The sequence below is a fragment of the Halichoerus grypus genome, chromosome 9 (genome assembly GCF_964656455.1).
Source record: "Halichoerus grypus chromosome 9, mHalGry1.hap1.1, whole genome shotgun sequence".
In the NCBI taxonomy this organism is placed as follows: Eukaryota; Metazoa; Chordata; class Mammalia; order Carnivora; family Phocidae; genus Halichoerus; species Halichoerus grypus.
In genome coordinates this window covers 103110734-103134064 of record NC_135720.1, presented here as the reverse complement: position 1 = coordinate 103134064, position 23331 = coordinate 103110734, and the positions used below count along the sequence as shown (strand labels likewise).

The window sequence follows — 23331 nt, the reverse complement described above, 5'->3', positions numbered from 1 at the left end:
TGCAACTCTTTTTTTTTTTTTTTTTTAAGATTTTATTTATTTGAGAGAGAGAGAGAACGAGCAGGTGGGGAGTGGCAGAAGCTCCCCACTGAGCAGGGAGCCCGACTTGGGGCTCGATCCCAGGACCCTGAGATCACCACCTGAGCCGAAGGCAGACGCTTAACGGACTGAGCCACCAAGGTGCCCCTAATTTCTTTTTTTTAATTTTTGTTTTTTAATCCCCTCAGTTTTCGGTACTTGGTTTTGTGGCAGGCCTAGCAGACTAATATAGCCATGTGCTGCTAAGAGTGTTCTCTTTCTGTTAAGAGTCAGAGAAGTCCTTGTTGGACCGCCTTTGACATCCTGGTGTGTAGAGCAAAGGCTCTCCTGGGTGAGGGCAGGGATATTTCACAAAAATGGAGTGTTTCAGCTCCAGGATTTCGCTGGATATTGGCAGTAGCCAAGAGGGACAGAACTAGCCAGAGCCATAGAAATATGGCTCATAAAGACCCTGCAATTTAAAGTCTAGATTTGGTGAACTTGTAGGTAGAGAGAATTGTGGCAGCAAGTATGAAATCTCTGGCATAAGTGGACTAGTTTGGATTCAGCAGAGGACAGTGACAAAACCAGGGGACAAGGAGCAGAACCAGGAAAGAGACACCTGCCTGAGTCATCGGAGCTCCGCTTTGCTTCCCTGATCCCCTCTGAAGTCCTTCCAAGGCCTATGCTCACGGCTGTGGTGGACCTAGCAACGCTACTTACAGCTCATTCAATTGTGTTCCGTTCTCCTTTAAAGCATTTTGTCCCGTTTATCAAAATCTCGAGGGAAAAGAACTGCTTCAGCTATTGCCAAGGAGCGGAATCTATAGGACACCAGCTCTTGCATAAAAGGCGCCGGGCCCTGGCTGGGCAGAGACCTGGTTGGCGGCATCTTTGAGCAGCGCTTCTCAAACTCCTGACAGCTTACTGGAGGTGCTTGTTAAAATCAGAATTTACTGGGGGTGCTCCTGAGTGGCTCAGTTGGTGGAATGTCGGATTCTGGATTTCGGCTTGGGTCATGATCTCAGGGTGGTGAGATTGAGCCCCATGTCCGACTCCGCCCTGGGCAGGGAGCCTGCTTAAGATTCTCTCTCCCTCTCCCACTGCCCCCCCCGAAATGAATGAATGAATGAATGAATGAATGAATGAATAATAGAGTGCACTCGTATGAGGCTGCAACGCTGCAAATTCTGACTTGGTGACATCTCCTTTGGAACCCAGCGCCAGCCCCCCGCCACGCGCTTCTCTATGTTTCAGGGCAGCCGGTGTTACTCGGGTTTGTGTGGCCGGCAGGAGGCTGCAATCCTGCTAGGGCGCTGGCCTGCACCTAACCTGCCTCCTCCCTCCCTCCATTCTGCACCATCAATTTTTCACGGGAAAGGGCCAACAGCGCAGGTCAAGGGCAGAGGTAGGGACGCTGAGGACGCAGGAGGGAAAAGCAGCAAGGGCTCCATATCAGCCCCACAGCCACCCCCAGCCAGCAGCACGATTTCATCGGTGGTCTTCTTTCTCATCTGTTTCTGGGACAGCAACAAGCCCCTCGAAGTTCCACAGCAAACGGTGATGAGTTCATCGTACCTGCGGTTTCCAAAATGTGCTCTTTCCTTTGGGAATGCCTTGCAATTCTGAAGGAGAGACGCCCTCCAACAAGAGACGGAGAAAGAGAGTAAACACATGGTGAGGTCATTCTTGTTGCGAAAGGGATTTCTTCGAAGTTCTCCCGGTTTAGAGAGGAAACCGGAGTGGCTGCTGGAGCCCGGCGCCCTGCTGGGTGTGATGTAGGGTGAGGTGGTGGTGGTCTCGGGACGACAGGAGAGAATCTGCCATCACCCAGCGAGCCTGCAGATGGTGGGGCTGGGGGGAGGTGAAGGGGGGGCGGCGGGGACCCCAGCCAGGGGGCTGACCAGACACCCTGCCCCTTTCCTCATCTGTCGGCAAGAAGCTAGTTGCTAGCTTTATATATATATTTATATTTATGTTTATATTGTAGTAAAATATACTTCATGAAGTTAGCCTTCTAATTAAGCCATTTGTTCGCCCTGGCTTGGATAAAGAACATTGCCTTAAAGATACCTCTAGTTGCAATGTGTTTACCAATTCAAACCTGAGCGCTTTCCTCTCCAGTCGGTGTGCTGAGGGCACACTCAGGATGGGGCGGGAAAGATGCTGGGCAACTCGCACGTTGTGGAGCCCGTCGAGCTAACAAAGTCAGTCAGGCTGCTTGGTAGTAGAGCTATTTTATCGCTGTGATCCCATTAACTCTGACATTTCACTGTTCTATTTTTGGAAACTTTCTTACTATCAAAATCCAGCAAAGCTTAACAGCTGTTAAGAGCCCCACAAAATAAAAAGAAGTAGCTTTGGTGTGGCTGGATTGAAGTTTTCTTTTTTTGGCCTCTCTTTCCCTTTGGGCTTGAGCTAATTCCCTACCAGGAGGGCTGACGTCAATGCTGTCACCCTGCAGGGTGACCAAGTGGGCTTGGCAGGGGACAAGGAGCCCGTGGGGGCCCTGTCCCCTCAGGGTGGGCCGGTGCTGCCACACTACATGGAGCATGGCCAGTGGAGCATTTCTTTGAAAGGACGAGCGGAGGGTCACCCATGACACTCCCAATCCTTACGTCTGTGTTCAAACCCTCCACCACGTCCTGATTCCTGCAAGTCTGGAGGAAGTGGAGGTGTCCATGGGCTGCTTCCTGCTCTCAGGAGGGAGATGGTCACACCCCTGTTCTGAGCAGGGGGCTGGGGGACAAGGTGACGCGTGTGGGTGACTGCTGGTCTGAGTACCCCCGGAGGTTCCCCATCACGCTGCCACCCTCGGCTTGTGGGCCAGGAGTTGGCCCCTTCTTGAATTCTCTCTAAAATAATCAGTGTGATTAAGCACGGTCGCTAAAAATCAGCATAATGAGATGTGGGAAGGGCAGGAAGATGTTACAAAGCTATATTTACGCACATGACAGCAGAGCCGAGATGGTTCAGATACCTAATCAGAAAACTCTTGAGATAGAAGGAAAGGGTTTCCTTTCCTTGGGCAGGTCCTCATGTGAGCTGGAGCTCCAGGAGATGGAACCCCCGTCCCAGAGGCTTTCAAAAGACTGGAGAGTTGAGCAGGCATGAGGCGAGGGTCTGCTTTATGCCTCGCATGGCTGCCATTCTTCTCTGAAGAGTCTCTCTGGAGCATCAAGAGCTCTCAACGTCTGTCTCTACGAGACGCTATGTCCTCAGCCTGAACGCACACCTGCATCTGGCCGTATATGGACATTTCTACAAAAATCTCCCACTCTTCTCCAAACTCACATATCCAAAGTAGAACTAGTTATGTTCCCTGTCCATCTATGTTTCCTTTCCAGCTATCACATTTCTCTGGGAGGTTCCATCTTCTAGTGCCAATCCGCAGAGTTGGTCATCCTGGAAGCTCCTCTGCCTTCCATCCATGGTAGTTAATCTGCCCAGGAGCGTTATTCAGTACTGCTTTGAAACATTTCTCCATAGGCTCCCTCACAACCTCCTGCTCGTAATGCCCCCATTCACAGTTCACCTCCTCCCACCCCAACGACTCTCAGCTGGTTTCCCCACCATAGGAACTAATCTTCCCTATCACAATAAGCTTCCTAAAACAACATTTGGGGACACCGCCTCATCACGTAGTAGTGGCGTGATGCTGAGAGACACATAACATTCTATGCCTCAGTTTTCCCCATCAGCAAAATGGGAATAACAACCACACTGATGCTATGAAATAAAGAAATATTTGTCAGATACATAAGAAAGCCCTCCTGAGATTCATGACATGATGATTTAAGGTGACATGGTGGTCAGTGCTGCTGCTGCCCCAAATAACTTCCCGTTTTCAATATGATGAACTCATCTAGTCACACCACAAAGCAGCTGAAGAATTAAGCAGGTGAGTCATTCCAAAGAGCTTCTACTCAGTGGAGTCACGGCTGTAAACAGCAGGAAGGGTGGATGGTGACATGCTGAGTCCCTCAGTTCAAATGCACAGGGGAGTGTCGTAAATTCCGACCTTCAAGATGGAATGACCCTTGCTCTCCTTGCTACTGCCCACCCCCCCATCGGTAAGTTCCTCTCTCCCCACCTTTTCCACGCTTGTGTCCCCATGAGAAGGAACCAACTCTTAAACTGATTTTAAACGAGATCTCTTTCTTTTTCTGAATCACTTGTTTGTAATGCCTAATCATATCACCTTTTACATTATACATTAGTTGTTTCATCTGGTGATGTTTTATATTCCAAGCTGCTAAAGTGGTGGTTTCGGTGATGGCTTCAGCTTCACGTACAAGTAAATGCTCAGTAAATACATTGCTGATTTATGAAAGGCCCCAACCTTGGCCGTTTGACATACTTGTACATTGTCCAGTATGTACTCGCAATGTGAATTTTTCTCCTAGTGTTTAAGGTGTGTAAGTTTTAGATTTTCAGCTAAGCTTAAAACCAAGTAAGGGCAAGTATTTACCCAATTTTCAGTGTGCTGGCAGGGGGGTGTCATGGAAACTTACCATCTGCTTTAAATATCACCACGACTATTTCCCACACCCTTACTAAATGCCAGACACAGCTCTCAGTATTTCACATCAACTGGGTATTTAATGATGACGACAGCTCTGTACTGTGGGTGGCATCCTGTCTAGTTGATCCAAGAGGAAATTGAGATCACAGAGGAAGTATATGACAGAGCCAGGATTCAAACTCGGGCCCATCAGACCTCAAAGAACATGCTCATAATCACTCTCTGGCACTGGCCGTCCTGACTCCCACTGCGTCATGTTTGACAAGAGACACTCCTGAAAGGGAGCTGGGTTTAACTTTTACTTTCAATACGTCCTTAAGGCAACTTATATTTTAGTGAATATTTGTTCTCTAGCTAAAGAGGAACATCTTGCCTCTTTTTGTTCTGGCCAATTGGTAGTTATTCTAGGCATGGTCTCCTTGACAGTGAATCGTCTCAAAAGATAACAATCAATTATGAAAAGAAAAGGGCTATATATTATAAAGTGATTTGACTTACATCTCTTATGGTAGCTTGGGACTCTGAAAAAAAATTTTCTATCTTTCCTTCTGGTCTTAATTTTATAATCTCTCGTATGGAAAGTGAATTCTCAATAGGAAAGTTAGGGTCTTAGTGGATTGATTGTGTTTCACAATGACAGCCATAATATTTCTTGCTAAACATTCCTCTTCGATCACCTTGCCTGTTCTTCATGGAGGATTGTTCCCACTGTGTCCTCTCCCCTCAAATCTGGACAGGCCTTTCTGACCGCCTTCACTAATACACTGTGGCAGAAGTAATCAGTGTGAATTCTGGGTTGCGTCACAAAAACACACGCACTTCTACCTTGCTCTGTCAGGATGCTCATTCCTAGAACCTTGTGTCCATGTTGTAAGGAAGCGCAAGCCGCCCATGAAGAGGCTCACGTGGAGAGGAACCAGGGTCCCTCACCTACAACCTGTCTGAGCTTTCAGCCAACAGCCACACTGATGTGCCAGCCATGTGAGTAAGCCATCTTGAAAGTTGATTTGCCAGTCTCCGGCTGAGGGGCCTGAGCAATGTTGCATGGAGCAGAGATGAGCTGTCCCCCTGAGCCCTGCCTAAATAGAAGATTTGTGAGCAAAAAAAAAAAAAAAGATTGTTGTTGTTTCAAGGCCTTCATTTTGGGATAGTCTGTTATGTGGCAATTGATAAGTCATGGGTCATACAAGTTCTCTTTGCTCAGAAGCAAGCTAAGCCACTACAACTTTAGTTGAAATGAATCGCTTGTGCTTTATCCTCTTTTCTCTGCTCACGTGTTTCATTAGACTGGATACCACACCAGTCTCCATCCTTCCTTCCTTATGGATGAAGCTGCACGAGCAAGCCACTTGGGACCTCTCTCTGTGGCCGCTTTCTTACTCCTCTCCAGTGGAAGCAGAGTGACAACTTAGGGGAAAAGAACTGAAATTGCTCAGCTCACCCTCTCCACTTTGCTCTTTGGGCCATCCCTGCCTGCAAAGGGCCTGTGCCCTGCTCAGCTCTCGGCCATGTGTGAAGGCCAGCACAGGAGACCCCACCCCGTGTGGGGCAGTCTGTGGGCAGGCAGGGGGAGTCCCGACTGCTCGGCTCTGGATTTCAGCATTGGCAAGCCCTGGCTGGTGCTCAACTCAGCCACATTCTGGGCTTCAGCACAGCCTCAGAAACAGAGCTGGCATTATTCATCTCCTCTGTCTTAGTCTTATCTAACCCTCAGTGAGTTCTGAACCGAATAGGGAAAAAGAAGGCCTCTGTTATTAATCTGCACTGAATTTTAAGAGTGGATGATGGCTTATCAAGGCAAGTGCGAAGAACATTTCCAACAGGACCCTTGAACACAGAACCATGCTGGGTTGTGTGCCACGCATTAAACTTGATCTAAATTAAGAGCCCTTTATATTTGAGTAAGATGAGGAAGGTTGATTCCAATATTAAAGTGATTTCAGGCTTCTCATAGAAGGCCCTACAAACCCCTTTCCTCAGTACTTTTATTGTGAATGTGCTATTTTCAAGAGAACGAGGGGGCATCCGTCCTGGTCTATGGAACAAAAACATGGAATTTCTATGTGTTAGTTTTACTGAGCATGTTGCCTGTTCACGGGATTTAAAACAGACTGAGGGAAGAGTGTGTGTAATCTGAAATGTGCTTGAAAGGTGCTCACACTTAGATTTCCTTTCCTTTCATGTATTAGGTTTGGGACTTCAATTCCGCAGGGTGGGCAAGGTGAGCTAGGCTGCCAAGCCCCGCTCTACCACTCCCTTGTCAACAGCAGAGACAGAGGTGCCTGGCCCTGAGGTAGCTCTCAGAGGACTGGGGGAGGGGCATGGGGGGGAGGGTCAGAGTTGGGGGGGCGGCAGGAGAGCCGTCTGCAGCCGCAGGAAGCAGGGGTGTGGTGAGTTGCACTTCCTTTCTTCCTCCCAGACCCTGGCTGTGTCTGAAGTCACCATGTCTTTTAAGCCTTTCTCAGTCCTGGCAGGGCTAATGCTGGTTTGCTTTGGGCCCAAAAGTGCTCCCCAAGAAAAGGAGGAATTATGGTGTAAAACATCAGGAAGTTTCCAAAAGCTGTACTACCGCCCCCATACATGACTTAACGGTATTTTTAAGTTATCTACCAGCAAGCTCATCTGCTCCCAAAGGGGAGGAAAGAAAGTGTGTGGGTGGGTCTCGGGAAGGGGGGTGGCTGGTGACACCTCTCTGGACTGCTCTCCTCTCTCACTCCTCTTTTGTCTGCCTCACACTGGCACCTTTGACCTCTTCCTAGGCACCGCTTACCTCTACGTCTCTCGCATTCGAGAACCACCTGATAAATAGTGCAGAAGGGTAATCAGTATTGTTCTCAGACAACAGTGCTGAGCTGACGGTGATGTCTGGAAATGCAACAGGGATTTTTTTTTTTTTTAATTTTCATTTTTTGGTTTTCACAGGGACTGGGTTACGTGTGGACACTGGCATTTAGCAGGTGATGCCCAAAGATGCTAAACGGACTGCAACGTGTAGGACTGTCAGTTCCAAAATATCACAGCTTTCGCACTGAGAAACACTGAGCAAAGAGCTTAACGTAGGCACATTTACATTTTAATAAAAGACTTAAGATATGGTTTAAAAATTGAGTGACCAAAAATAGGTAACACACGCTGAGCATTCACCACGTCCTGTGTTGGACATACAGATTCATACAGGTTATCTCATTTGATACCTCTAACAATCTGATTTTACTGTTGAGGAGGCACAGAGGGGTTAAGAAAGTTTCTCCAGGTCACACAGCTAGTAAGAGGTGGTGCCTGGATTCAAACTCACACTCCGAGTTTTAGTCATCATCGTAAAGCAAGAGAAATATCTTTCTTCATGTTGGAGCCTCACGGACAGCTACAAAATAGAAGAGGAGGTATCCCAGGGCAGAGGGGCTTACTGGAGATGTGTATATTGCAACTGCCTATTCACAAGCTCAATCTGGGAGTGGAGAAAGAACTTATTTTCTAAGTAGAAGTGGAAAGAGGATTCTCGATTAAAACCAATATTCTCGGGAGGAAGAAACATTCCAGAGAGAGAAGTCCTTTGCACATTTCTTCTCTCCCATACCTTTGTGTTTCCATGAGCTCACATTTCATTTTGATCAACCCCAGAGAAAAGTGCTGTAGGTAATTTTGAGGATGGGGTCAAATCACTGAATGGCAACTCTGCCCCTTATCCTTCGTGCAGCAGCTGCTTCTGTCAAAGAATGTCCTCTAAGCTTGGGAGGCAAAGAGTATAAAGCAAAGCACAGACCACCCCATGCCCATGTAAAGTTCAGAGAACAAGCCCAGGTAAATCACCACCACCACCGTCACGAAGGACAGGAATATGGTTCTCGCTGGCTGGTAGACACTATTCCAAGTGCTTTCCATACCTCAATATATATACTGGCACAGGAAACATCTCTCAGAGGATGTCCTGCTAAACGATACTGCTCAGAGCAAAATGACCATCACACCCACCATGGATCTGGTAGTTCCTGTGTGCCAGGCACTGGACCGGGTACCTCATGTGTATTAATTATTCCATCCTCATGATGACCTTGCAAATTGTCAAAAATCACCATTAAAAAGAAAAAAAAAAGAGGTGCAGAGAAGTGAAGTAAATTGCTCAAGGTCACCTCAAACAAGTGGAGCTAGGACTCCAAGTGAGGTATGCTGAGGCCAAAGCATGACCGCCATATTGCCTCTCATCAGGGCGGCACACAGGCTTTACCTCAGCGGGTCTAGCATGAGCTCACGTCAGGAAACTATTATCCACATAAACATTGGGGGTTCTTCCTCCTTCCCTCTCATCCTTAGTCCCAACCCACATCAAAGTAGGAAAACATAAAGGGTCCCCTTGGTAAAATGGGGTGGGAGGAGAGGAAGAGATGGGGATGCCAAAGAGAGGGTGAAGGAAAAGAGAATGCTTCTATCATTTTGTTAGAAGAGGTGTTCTATTTCAATAACGGAAAGTTTGTTTATCTTTTGGGAGTTTCCCTCTTAGACTGGATGAGGCAAGGGCACGGATCTTCATTCCCTCCTAGGTCATTTAGGATCTAAAGTACTTCACGGGGACAACCAGTTGACTGAGGACCTGAATTCACAGCTGAGACAAGGAAGTGGAACCCTCCAGGGAAGGTATGGACCAAGGAGACTAGAGAAATCATGCAGGGAGTAGGGGTGGGAAGATAAAGGGAGACCAAGTAAAGGGGTTCTCTGAAGCCTGTGAGGTAGGGCTCATCCACACAGGTGACAGAAAAGTAGCAACATAAGGACAGAAAGAGCTGCTTGGTCAGAGAGGCGTGAGGATTTCCTCTCTAGAAATGACCATCCTGTTTGAGCTTTCCTGATATTAGGGGCTTGGCTAAGGGCATAGCTCTGGGGATGGTCATGTGTCTTTTCTATTATTCTACCATGTGCGTATTTTACCTGTGAAAGAAGAGAAAGAAGTATTTTATGTTGCTACTCAACAGTGATTAAAAATAATTGTGGAGTATATGCTGCGAAGAAAAGCTTTTCAGACACTTTTTCCCCCAGGGAAATTTCTTAAATCATAGGTTTTGTTTGTTTGTTTGTTATTGTTTTGTTTTTAAGTAGGCTCCATGCCCAGGGTGGAGCCCAACGCGGGGCTTGAACTCACAACTCTGAGATCAAGACCTGAGCTGAGATCAAGAGTCGGACATTTAACCAACTGAGCCACCCAGGCGCCCCGCCAGGGAAAATACTTTGAAAGGAAATGGAAAATTCTGAGCATGTGGTGCAGAATCACAAATCTGCGTGCCTTGGGTGGGGAATGACGGAAGAGACCGCGCAAGTGGGAACGCTGGAGCCTGACTGTTTTATTTGCTTTTCATATCTGTGATCAGAAAATAGCAGTTGTTGAACAAGAACTGAAGCTTATGTAATAGTCATACCACATGCGCCCAAAATATAGGTGTTCATCTATATTTAAAAAATGGAATTTTCTCTACCTTTGAATCAGGGAGCCTGGAATAGAAACTGTTTCTTCCTTGTAAGTTACATGAATTAATGAAATATATTTTCCATGTAGAGGAAACGCCGTGCACTAGGCAGCAAACCAGCAAAACTGCTTTACTATGGCATGTTTTGATGGAAAAGAATTTTGGGGGGAAAAAAAGGCTAAATATAGCAGATATACGCAACTTGAAACTTGGGCACCATTTTAAGCCCTCTGCAGTTAACTAAAATTGATCTCCCTAACAAGAGCTAAAAATAGCAGGAGAAAAAAAAAGGAATAGACAATGACTTTCATATCATTCCCTGCAGGCATTTTCAGTGACAATGAACATGACCTTCCAGAGCCATCCTAGAGAGCAGAATAAAGCCTGGCATTTCACATCCCACCTCTGATTTGCCACCCATTTAGTACATTGTAACATCTTTGTGTTTCCATTTTGGCTGATTGGTAGAGATAAACTGTCTTGCTGGGCTGGGTTTTATATCTGAAAAGAACATAGCACCGTACTCTCTCTGGAGTCAGGAATAATAGCTATAAAATAAACCAAAATAAATATTCGATTCATCCTCCACTAGGTCAAAGCCCTTCTTCTTTTGTCTAGATGATTGTTAGATGATGGGCTTCTCTAAATTCACCAGGAGGACTAATGGCAATGTAGAAAGCCTCTGTTTTACAGAGCCCGTAGCTGTCTTTTAAGCAGAGCAGAAGGCAAATTCTGATCCCCGTGTCCCACGGGGCCACAGAGAAAAGCACTGAACAGGCCTTAAAGCCTGACCCAGTGGCTGTGTTGGGGGGGCGGGGGGTGCCGATAAGCGCAGAAATGAAAGGTGGACGAACACATTGTGTAAGTTGTTTTGCGTTTTAAAATTTTCCTTTAGCAACAGTCCTGAATTTCTTCTAGAGAAATTAATTTTACGATTCAAGAGACCTGTCTGGTTTCTCAAACTTTTCACTCCCCAGGGCAAAGGTGCTCGCTCAATCAATTCTTTCTGCTTCTTCCCAGTGGCAGAGGAACATATTTTAACTTACCAGCTGTGCAGCCTTGGGCAAGTTACTTAACCACTCTGTGCTTCACATGCCCCAGCTAGATCTACGAGGAGAATAGCAATTCTTGTCTCATGGAGTCGCTGTGAGCATTAACGGAGATAATATAGTAAGGTATCCAGAACAGTGCCTGGCACACAGTAAGCCCTATATATGTTTTAACTGCTGTTTCTATTTAAAATTTTTTTCCTAATTTGTCTATTTTACTTACTTTGGATCAAAAACAGAACATACAGTCATAGGGACACAGTGAAGAATGCTTGAAATGGTGCCTCTCACATTTTCCTGAGTATAAACTTGTTCTCACTGCAATAAATAGAACCAGACTTGCTTCTCCAGGGTTATGGGGCCCTTGTGTCATAAGAAGTGTTATAACAGCCTGTGAAGGATTTCAAAGGAATCCCACAGGCTTGGGTTTGATCATGGTTCCACTGTAATTGCACTCTCTATGCTTATTTCAAGAGCCTCTCCACAAGTTCCATGAGCATGAGCTGTTCCTGTCTGGAAGAGCATCACCACTGTTCCTTTCCCAAAGAAGGGGAGTCCTGTTCTGCTCCTGCTCGTCGGAGCCTCCATGAAAGTGTCCTCCACGAAAGGGTCTTAGTAATGCACGTCCTTGCCTTTCAGGGCGGCTGGGCACATTCACATTCCCGTGAGCCAGCTGGTTTGCTGAGGTGATCCTCCCTCAGACCGAGCGCCATCTTGCCCTGGATCCCTGCTCCACGATGATCTTTCTTCAGACTTACTTTAGCTCAGCATCTTTCAATTCCCACATCTCTTCTCAGTCACTCAGCTCTCCCAATTTAGCAGTGTTAGTCACTCCTCCGAAGCAAACCCCATTCCTCTGAGTTGCTTGCTCCGCTCTGATGTTACCGTGTTTCCATACTCCCGGAACTGAGGCAGCCATCCCTTAACACGGAATGAGTTATAATTCCTTACTGAAATGCTTCTGCCCAAGGATTAAAAATGAATCTCACGAAATCCTTTTTTTTTTTTTCCCCAAACGGAAACGCTCAAAGACCTCTCCTGGAAGAAAACATTAATTTAGTGTTGCTGACTCAGTCTGGGTAAAGCCATAAGAAAGCAACAATTTGCTGGTGAAGAGATGATCCCTAGGCAGGCTGAGGGCTCTGACCTATTCACTCATTCATGCATGTATGCATTCATGCAATATTTATTGAGCATCTACTATGTGCAAGGTGCTACCAGGCGCTGGGACTACCGAAAGTCGAGAAGGCAGTGAGTTGAACAGTAGAGAACTACCTTAGGAGGAGTGCGGGAGCACTTGTGCAAAGTGCCATGAGGAGCTTGAAGGAACAAGTCCCTGCCTTGGCACCTTGGGGGGGGGGGCAGGACACGGGGTGTGGCTATGCTCCTTCACTGCTGTGGCTGAAATAGCCACCGACACCCAGGCTTCTAACACAGCCTCCGTGATATTTTCAACTCAGTTGTCAACTGCGAATCATCCATCTGCGTGGGGTAAAGAAGCTTCAAGGACACAGGAAGAGGACAAGTGGAGAACTAAATAAAGAGAAGCAGCCTCGAGTTGCTGGCAAAGAATGGAGGGAACCATATCCCAGAGAACACACCCGGGACACAGTATCGGTCATCCTTCAAAAGCAGAAATCCCTCGGTATTCGCCCTTACACACATATATGGTGCACGGGCCTCCATTTGCACGCCTGCCACACCTGGGTTTGGCTTTCTGAGAGTCACAGTGGCGTCAGGGATAACTGTCAATTCACGGTTAGGATAACTGTTTCGTCAGTGTCACAGCAGAGGGGGCCTCACGTCCACCGAGGCCACCAGTGTCCTCAGTCAAAGGCCAGGGGATCTGGCCACGTGGGGGGGGGGGGGTCAGCAGAGCCAGGCTTGACACTTGTCTCTGCCACCAACCAGCTGTGTCCCTTTGGGCAAACTGGCTCATCTCTCTCCAGCTTAGTGTTCTGATCTGTAAGAATATTACAGAAGAGCGCCATTAATATTCCCAGTGGGAATGGGAATATTAATAATTGCTCTCTCGAGTGCTTTAGAGTACATTCACTGGGCAAGGGAAAGCCAGGCTCAGAGGTCAGCAGCACCACTAAGGTAAAGGGCATGCATTTTCACCACTGTCGATAAGTTATTCACAGCTCTCAAAAGAAGCCCCTTGTTTTCTCTGCCTCTTGAAGACCCTTTCATTCCTTCTTCCTCCCTCCCCTATGCCAGGCTCTGTAAGCCTCCCTTCTGAGGCCAAACTCCTGCTCCATCTGTTCCTTCTGCCTCCATCAGCTCCAGGTCACCCCCGCCCCTGGCCATGTCTTCCAGGCCCGGGACTCCGCTCCCTTAGCCAGTGAGGCTATCGGAGACCCGCCCTCATCCTATCTTTGCATCAAGCTTTGAGAACATTAACTACACATGAATTCTCCTTCCCATTTTGGAGAAAATGATTTGCATTTACTGGATTCCTGGCTCCAAGAGCGCGCCTGAGGCCAGCTGGGATGTGGCAGTCAGGATGTCCGGCTTGGCCTGGGCCTCCCTTATACACAGGGCAGGAGGAAGAGCATTGCCGTGGACCCCCGGGCTCTGTCACTGGCAAGTGGCTTCTCCCCTGTCTGAGCCTCTCGGTTCCGCCTCCTGTAAAATGCAGGCAGGCCAGGGACTCCTACGTCCTCCAGCCAAGACCTTAGTGATTCTCTGAAGCTCCCCTTCCTGACATTCACACAACTGTACGACGAGGTGTTCCAACGTGTTGTCGTCAGCATCTGTGCAGGAGAGTCAAACCGGCAGCTCCAAGCCCCTTGGCTCCAGCCGGTCCAGCCGGGGCTGTGCGGGCCTGCTTCTGGAGTGTCCTGAATTACCGTGGGAAATGCTTTCACAAGGCTTGACTTGGGCAGACCCAACTTACTGCATATACTTCACATTCATTCATATCACAGACACGGCTCTTTGCATGGGAAGAACAGTGGCTCCGGATTTCCTGTACGTGGATGAGGCTTTCAAAGAAATCACATTTCGAGAATACCACTCTTATTATATTGCTTCTTCCCTCAGCTCCTCTTAGTCAGGCACCTACTCCTTCTCACAACGGCTCTTTGGGGGGGGGGGAGCCCATGGCCAGTGTGTAAAGGTCCCCGAGATGCTGAGTGCCTTGACGGCAATTAAAAGAAACCCCAGGTAGCTTGCTCTCGGGAGTGCTATAATTTAACTTTCGGGCCACATGGGATAGCCAGTTAGTCTCTGCAGGGAGAGCTTATTACTCAAACCAGCCTCATCCTAATCTGAGGACCCACTAGGGTGCCCTCCCTTCCTGGTTTGCCTGGGCATTTCCTGTGTTTGACACTGAAAATTCCCAGGAAGCCTTCAGTCCTGGGTGAACCAGAACAGAACCACTGTCTGGTTCTGGTCGTCCAGGACTGGTCGACCTGGGTGATCGCCCTAGGAGTGGTTGCCCTAATAACCAGGGTCCTCAAATTTCCATGGGTACAAGAATCATCACGTGTGATGATTAAAACTGCAGACTTCTGGGGTGGGTGATTCTGGTCCAAGTGTCTTCCTGAGCACACCAAGAAACACTGGTAGCAACTCATTATATGTTTATCATCGCTGCTCTTTTGTCACTTGGCTATCAGTGGTTTTTGAGAGTTCCGGGGAGCTTTTAAAAAAATACTAATGCCTGAACTTGACCCAGATCAATTAAATCAGAATCTCTTAGGGTGCAATCAGGGCACTGGGATTGTATTTTTAAAGTCTTCTCTCACACCAGGAGACCAGCTAGTAGCAGACACGATGGGCATTATTTACCCTCGGATCCACAGTGCCTAAACCCTCAGCTGCGCCTGGTTGCAGTCCCTGCACCTCCCACCATTTCCCCTCCTGCTATAATACAGGAAAAATACTGTCAACCGAAAAAAGAGGCTGAGCCAATAAAAACCAAAAGCATTTCTTTAGGGTCTCAGAATTGCAGTTTGGGGAACACAGATACGGGCAGCAAACCAAATAGTTTGCTCACCCTAGGGAACAAAAATCAAGCATTTTTAAAGACAAAAGGGAATGCCTGTATATGTTGTTTAAGAAGAATTTTGATGGGTCTTGGTGGCAGAATATCTTGGCTGGTGACTTGTTGCTAAGGCTGTCACTAAGCAAAATCTCTTAGTATAGAAAGTTGCAGGCTGAGTTCTTGTAATATCATACGTGGTTGGGCCCAGTTCAAAAGTTCATGGTCCTACTGGGTGAGGATGTGCCTATGTCCCATCTCTTTAATGGGCATTCCAGCTCCATTTTATTTTATTTTATTATTTTATTTTATTTTATTTATTTTATTTTAAAGATTTTATTTATTTATTTGAGAGAGAGAGAATGAGAGAGAGAGAGAGCACATGAGAAGGGGGAGGGTCAGAGGGAGAAGCAAACTCCCCGCTGAGCAGGGAGCCCGATGCGGGACTTGATCCTGGGACTCCAGGATCATGACCTGAGCCGAAGGCACTTGCTTAACCAACTGAGCCACCCAGGCGCCCTCCAGCTCCATTTTAAAGCTCCTTGACATAAGTGACCCCATTTCATTTCACCTATCACAATACTTGGGAGTATTTTTCCAGCGAGGTGGCAATGTGTGCTGAAAGTGAGGATGATATCACTTCTAGGTACCAACATAAAGAAATTTCAGATCAGTGCATAGGAGATATGTACAAGGATGTTAACTGTAGCTTTGACTGGAACGGCGAGAAACTGGAAACAGTCTAAATGTCCAACTCAGGAAACTGGATGAATCAAGTGTGATGGTGTGTGTGTGTGTGTGTGTGTGTGTGTGTGTGTGTGTGTGTATTTATTTATTTATTTGTCCAGTGGAATACTATACTGCCCTGAAAACGAGAGAATCTGAGCCACATACACCAACATTGGAAGGAAGTGACCATAAGACTTTTTCTTAAGGTAAAGGCTACTGTGACCAGGTCTTGGAGACCAAGAGGCTTCACCTTGGCAGGAAGACTGTCTTGTTTCAGAGGGTTCCTGGGCTTTCCTATGGCAGCAATAAAGGAACGTTGCATAGCATAGAAGCCTCATGCCAACTGGTAGAGCTTATTTTGCCTATTCTGAGAAAACCAGAATATACTGGAATATACCAAATATACCAAAATTCCTTATGGTATAGAGAGGAATCCCGTAAGAATTAGGCAGCTCTTTCCAATCGTAAAGTATCTGCATTGCAATGCAGAAGCAGCACGGACAGACATTGTAGTCCCGGTTCCCGAATTGCTGTTAAACAGGGACACAGTCCGATGCTGGTTCTTTCTCTCTCATCCATCAGCCCTCTCGCCGTTCACACATAGCAATAAACCCATTAGAAATGCACATGTTACCATGAGCCCTGGATTTCAAGGTTGTTAATCCTATTTGGCTTTCCAAGGTTGCCGACAGTGTTTATTTTCCAAAGGGGTCACGGAGCATACCTGGTCCTAGCTTGGCCACAGCATAGAGGAGGTCGTAGTTGAGCACAGGCGTGGCATCGCTGATGGGCTGCCAGCCAACGGGAGGAGATGCCGGCGGTGAGATGAGGAACTGTTTGGCGGGCTGTGGTGGCGCCAGATGCAGCTTATCACCGTCTGTCTCTGGAGTCTGAACCTTTCAAACAGAGGAGAAACGAAGACACAGGATTCATTAGGGCCTCAGATGGGCCATGTTGGGACCCGGAGATGCAGAATCTCATTTTCAGCCTGTGACAAAGGAACCAGTGAACCAGGCTCTCATAATAATCACTGCTTACCATCCACCATATGCTCAGTTATCCTATCTCATCCTTAAAACTGTGGATCTCGACTTGTAGCGTGCATGGTGATTATCTGGAAGCTTCCGAAAGCAGAGTGGAGCCCCACTCCTGGAGTGTCTGATTCAGCAGAGCTGGGGTGGGGCCTGGGAATCTGCACTGTGAGCAAGTACCCACATGACGGTGAGGCTGTTGGTGCCCAGACTCCTTGCTCCCTTTCTTTCCTCTTTCTCTCTCATTCTTGTGGGGGTGATCTTCGCATCATATGAAATGAAGCATTCTAACGGAAACAATCAGAGGCATGGAGGACACACCCAGCGTGGTGCTGCCTAGAGACAAAGCATCTGTATTGCCCCAAAGGAAACCCTGTGCCCATTAAACAGTTACTACCATGTTTGTCTCTAGTCAGACCCTGGCAACCACCAATCTGCTTTCCGTCTCTATGGATTTGCCTGTTCTGGACATTTCCCAGAAACAGAATCAGAATATGTGACCGTTTCGTCTCTAGCTTCTTTTCCTTCGCATATTTACGGGGTTCATCCATGTCATAGCACACACCGGTACTTCATCCCTTTTTATGGTTTCGTAACATTTCAATGAGTGATGGGCCACGATTTGTTTATCTGTTCATCCAATGATGCACATTTGGCTTATTTTTACCTTTTGGCTAGTGTGCATAGTACCACCATGAATATATGTGTACAGGTATTTTTTTGAGGTCTATTTTTTTTAAGGGATTCTTTTTTTAAGTTGGTTTTTTTTTTTTTTTTTGACAGAGAGAGACACAGAGAGAGAGGGAACACAAGCAGGGGGAGTGGGAGAGGGAGAAGCAGGCTTCCCGCTGAGCAGGGAGCCCAATGTGGGACTTGATCCCAGGACCCTGGGATCATGACCTGAGCTGAAGGCAGACGCTTAACGACTGAGCCACCCAGGCGCCCTTTGAGATCTATTTTCAAGTCTTTTAGATATATACCTAGGAGTGGGTATTTGCTGGGTCAGATGGTAACTCTGTTTGTAAGGAAACAACAGGGGTTTCAGTAGATAAAAACTGAGGTTTTTACAAGTAGTTACTAGAAGCATGGGATTCAAACATGGGTCTGAGGCCAAAGTCTAAATTCTTCTTTTTTAGATTTAATTTAATTGTGATAAGAACATTTAATAAGAGATCTGCCCTCTTTTTTCTTTAAAGGATTTTATTTATTTATTTGAGAGAGAGAGAGAGAGAGAGAGCACAAGCAGGGGGAGGGGCAGGAAGAAGCAGGTTCCCCGCTGAGCAGGGGGTTCGATCCCAGGACCCCTGGGATCATGATCTGAGCTGAAGGCAGGCACTTAACTGACTAAGCCACCCAGGCCCCCCAAAAGATCTACCCTTTTAACAAATGTTTAAGTCTACAATATATTATTGTTGACTGTAGGCACAGTGTTGTACAGTAGATCTCTAAAGTATATTCATCTTCTTTAATTGAAATTTTATACCTGTTGATTAGTAACTCATCATTTTCTCCCCTTCCTAGTCCCTGACAACTACCATTCTACTCTTTGGTTCTATGAATTTTAGGATTTTAGATCCCTCAAATAAGTGGAATCATGTAATATTTGTCTTTCTGTGACTGGCTTATCTCACTTAGCCTCATGTCCTCAAGGTTTATCCATATTGCAGAATGTCCATACTGTCCAAAGCAATCTACAGATTTAATGCAACCCTTACCAAAATCCCAATGGCTTTTTTTTTTACAGAAATAGTAAAAAACAATTCTAAAATTCATATAGAACCACAAAAGTCCACAAATAGCCAAATCAATCTTGAGAAAGAAGATCACACTTCCTGATTTAAAAATATATTACAAAGCTACAGTAAGCAAAATAGTATGGTACTGGCATTAAGACAGACATATAGACCAATGGACATATAGAATAGAGAGCTCAGAAATGAATCCACACATATAGGGTCAACTGACCTTTAACAAGGGTGCTAGAAGTACACAATCAGGAAAAGATAGTCTCTTCAACAAATGGTGTTGGGAAAACTGGATATGCACATACAGAAGAATGAAACTGAAACCTTATCTTACACCATATACAAAAATTAACTCAAAATGGATTAAAGACTCAAAACATAAGACCTGAAACTGCAAATATCCTAGAAGAAAATATAGTGGAAAGCTTCATGACACTGGCCTTGATAATGTTTTCATAGATATGACACCAAAAGCACAAGCAGGACTACATCAAACTAAGTCTTCTGCACAGCAAAAGAAATACCAACAAAGTGAAAAGGCAATCTGCGAATGGGAGAAAATATTTACAAATCATATAGAGGATAGGTGAATCTCCTTATCCATATATAGGATAAAGAGTTAAGGAACTCCTTAACTCCAAGAAAAAAAATTCCCCAAACAACAAAAAACCCCCCAAAATTAAGCTTAATAACTCAGTTAAAAAATGATCTAAAGACTCAAATAGACATTTCTCCAAAGAAGATACATAAATGGCCAACAGGTATATGAAAAAATATTTAGGCCACTAAGCACCAGGGAAATGCAAATCAAAACCACAGTGAGATATAACCTCACACCTGTCAGGATGGGTATTATCAAAATCCAATAAATAAATAAAAGACAACAAACGTTGGCAAGGATGTGGAAAAATTGGAATGCTTGTATACTGTTGGTGGGAATGCATAATGATGCAGCCACCGTAGAAAACAAAATGGAGGTTCCTCCAAAAAATAAAAGATAAAACCACCATCTGAGCAATTCCACTTCTGGGTATTTATCCAAAATAATTGAAATCAGGCTTCTGAAGAAATATTAACACTCTTGTGTTCACTGCAGCACTATTCATAATAATGTGGGAATGACATAAATGTCCATCGACAGATGAATGGGTAAAGAAAATGTGGCATTTACATACAATGGAATACTATTCAGCCTTAAAAAGAAGCAAAGTCTATGTTTTTTCATTGTGCCATCTTTGCAGAGTTCAAAGATGGGAACAATGCTTATTGACCCATAAGAAATGGATCAAGATATCTGATGATGAAGGGAAGACACTGATGGAACTAATATTAAGACATTGATTTTCTTTTTCTTTTTTTTTTTTTTTAAGATTTTATTTATTTATTTGTCAGAGAGAGACAGAGAGCAAGCACAAGCAGGGAGCCTGATGCGGGACTCAATCCCAGGACCCTGGGCTCATGATCTGAGCCGAAGGCAGAGGCTTAACCGACTGAGCCCCTAGGCGCCCCTAGGACATTGACTTTTTATTGCTGTGGACTTTATGAGTGTTGCCAAGAATTGCCCATCCCCTTTTGGAAAGCTAGTATTTATTTCTGGATGAAATAAAACACAAAATTGATTTCCATATGTTTGTCATGCTTTCTCATGAATAGGAGTCATTGGAAAGGTATACAGTCCACTAAAACTAGGATATAACTGAAATTTTATCATAACCCTGCTAGGAAGTTTAGGAGTAGTTGTGAATAGACCATTCTTACTACAACCACCAGCTGGTGTTTACTGTGCATTTACCAAACGCCAGGCACTTGAACACACAATAGTTCATTTAATCCTCCCAGCAACAGTCTGGGGTTTGTATCATCCTCCTCCTTTTACAGGTGAGGAAACTGAGGCCCACTGAGAGTACGCAACTTGCCCAGGTGAGAGCCCAGGCTGTCAGCCCTCAGAGTCTGCTTTCTAAACCTCTGTGATGTCCCTGCCTGGGAATCCATGGTGTAGGTTTATTTCTCCGTGAACTAATTATAGACTACAAACCAGTCTGAAAGTAGAAAGGGCTCCATTTACATTTTTTAAAAAGCAAAAGATAATTGGGGTGCCTGGGTGGCTCAGTCGTTAGGTGTCTGCCTTCGGCTCAGGTCATGATCCCAGGGTCCTGGGATCGAGCCCTGCATCGGGCTCCCTGCTCTGTGGGAAGCCTGCTTCTCCCTCTCCCACTCCCCCTCCTGTGTTCCCTCTCTCGCTGTGTCTCTCTCTGTCAAATAAATAAATAAAATCTTAAAAAAAAAAAAAGCAAAAGATAGTGTAGAGCAAGAATTACCTTACCTGTGCAAAGTAGAGTTTTAATTTTTTCCCTCTGAACTGGGTTTCATGAAGCTCTATCCTGGCTCGGGCTGCAGATTTGGGATTGCTGAAGTTTATTCGGACACGTCTGAAACTCTTAAACAGCTGGAACGTCACGCAGTCATCGTAAGTCCGAAACAGACCCTCAAATTTTTCCTGATTAAGAAAAAAAAAAAAGAGAGAGGAAAATCCATTGGTCATGTATCTTGCACGATGCCTGATCTGACACAAATTAACTAAGTAAATAACTAAGTAAATGAATAGGCTGTTCTCAACATAAAACAGAACACTAGTAATGTATTTTTTTAATTTAAAATCAATTAATTAACGTATAGTGTATTATTAGTTTCAGATGTAGAGGTCAGCGATTCACCAGTTGCATACACACCCAGTGCTCATTCCATCCCGTGCCCTCCTTATTGCCCATCACCCACTTACCCCCCCCAGCCACCTCCCCTCCAGCAACCCTCAGTTTGTTTCCTATAGTTAAGAGTCTCTTATGGTTTGTCTCCCTCTCTGATTTCGTCTTAGTTATGTCTTTTTTTTTCATCTGTTGGTCTGTTACCAGGTGTTAAACATGCTTGTGGATTCAGTGCAAGGATTCATAACCTGCGTCCTGAGATCTGTAGAGGAACAGTCAATGAGGTTTGAAATGCATAAAAAAACCTGAAAATTATGCAAAGTGTTAAATAAGTTTCTGTGTGTATGTATTTTTTTTTCTGGGGAGAGGGATCATAGTTGTCAGAAGATTCTCAGAGAAGTCCGTTATTGCTGAAATATTAGAGCTATCGAGTACAGTATGTGATAGATATTATTAGCGATTATCAGTCTTGGTGGCGCTAGTTCGATGGTGCCATGTGATTAGTCCTGGTTCATGAAATGTGTGCAGAAGGCAAGAAAAAGCACTTAAGAATTTTTTTATCTCTTTCTCTGAAGATGCCATGTATTCCAGATGGTATACCATTTGGAAGCAGGATTCTCCTCAGCCTGGGTCCCTGAGTGGCCTCTGTGGGGCAGAAATATCTTTCATCCATCCTATAGTTGACTTTGTCTTGGCAAAAAAGAAAAAAAACCCAACAAAAAAAACCCCCAAACCAAAAAACAACAAACAAATCTCTATTGCATTAAACCACTGAGATCTGGAGATTACGTTATTCCAACAGCATAACCAAACCTATTACAGTACAAAGCAATCATTTAAAAATTTTGATTTGGTACAATTTCAATTCAACCAAACAAATCTCTATTAAATGCTCACTTTACATAAGGCATGGTCTCTAGGCTTTAGGAGGATACAGAGATGAGTATCATTATGTTCTGACTCTCAATGGTCTAACAATCTATTGGGAGAGGCAGACACGGACACAAATAAGAGAATGCCCAAAAGGCTGGGGAAAGGCATAAAAGGAGAATCAGAGAATTTTATATATATATATATACACATACACACACATATATATACACACACATATACATAAAACATATAAATATATGTTTTTTATATATAAAATGTTATATATATATACGTTTTTTATATAAATTTTATATATATATACACATACACACACATATATATACACACACATATACATAAAACATATAAATATAAATATATAAAATATATTCATATTTTTAAAAAAAGTATAAATTTATATGTAAATATAAAATAAAAAATATGTATTTATATACATATAAACACCATCTGTCTGGTTCCTTTTAGCTTTAAAAAAGTTCTCGTTCTAGGGCGCCTGGGTGGCTCAGTTGGTTAAGCGACTGCCTTCGGCTCAGGTCATGATCCTGGAGTCCCTGGATCAAGTCCCGCATCGGGCTCCCTGCTCGGCAGGGAGTCTGCTTCTCCCTCTGACCCTCCCCCCTCTCATGTGCTTGCTCTCTCTCATTCTCTCTCTCAAATAAATAAATAAAAAATCTTAAAAAAAAAAAAAAGTTCTCGTTCTAAGTAACAAAACCAGTGCATGTTAAATTAAATTACTCTATGTTCTCAGTGGAGAAAATTGCTACCAAGTAAATAATTTCTATTTAAACAAACAAACCAACAAACCCCCATTCTTTTATTTCTACAATGAAAGGTGTATCACAAGTGTGAGTATAAGTAGGAACGAAGATGCACCAAGGAGCGGCAAGATTCACTGAATTTTGATTCGCAAGGAACCTAAGCGATATTAACCTTTTCCTTCCTCACCTCTGTCATTTTACAGATCAGGATCCTGAAGTCTGAAGAGACAAGGACCCACCATGGTCACATGGGCAGTTAGTGGCAGAGCTTCCACAAGGCCAAAGTCCTTGTGACCCTGAATATGGAGATGCTTTCCACTCTATAAAGAATTAACACTGCTAGACTGAGACAAAGAGAGAAGTGCTGTAGCAGGAGTCAGAGATGGGGAGCAATAAACTGACCCAAGGCTCGTATGTGACCACATCTAGCAGAATC

The 23331-nt window shown here is 45.0% G+C and overlaps 1 protein-coding gene across 2 annotated transcripts in view; it reads right to left on the bottom strand.

The window, feature by feature from the left end:
* Positions 1–23331, bottom strand: part of RCAN2 (regulator of calcineurin 2) — a 265901-nt gene that overhangs the window by 4083 nt on the left and 238487 nt on the right. For both annotated transcript variants that reach the window (XM_036114415.2, XM_036114360.2), the window contains 2 exons: positions 20865–21038; positions 16490–16661 (listed from right to left, as the gene is read on the bottom strand). In XM_036114415.2, the coding sequence (XP_035970308.1) occupies positions 16490–16661; positions 20865–21038 (346 nt within the window). The remainder of the gene's footprint in view (positions 1–16489; positions 16662–20864; positions 21039–23331) is intronic.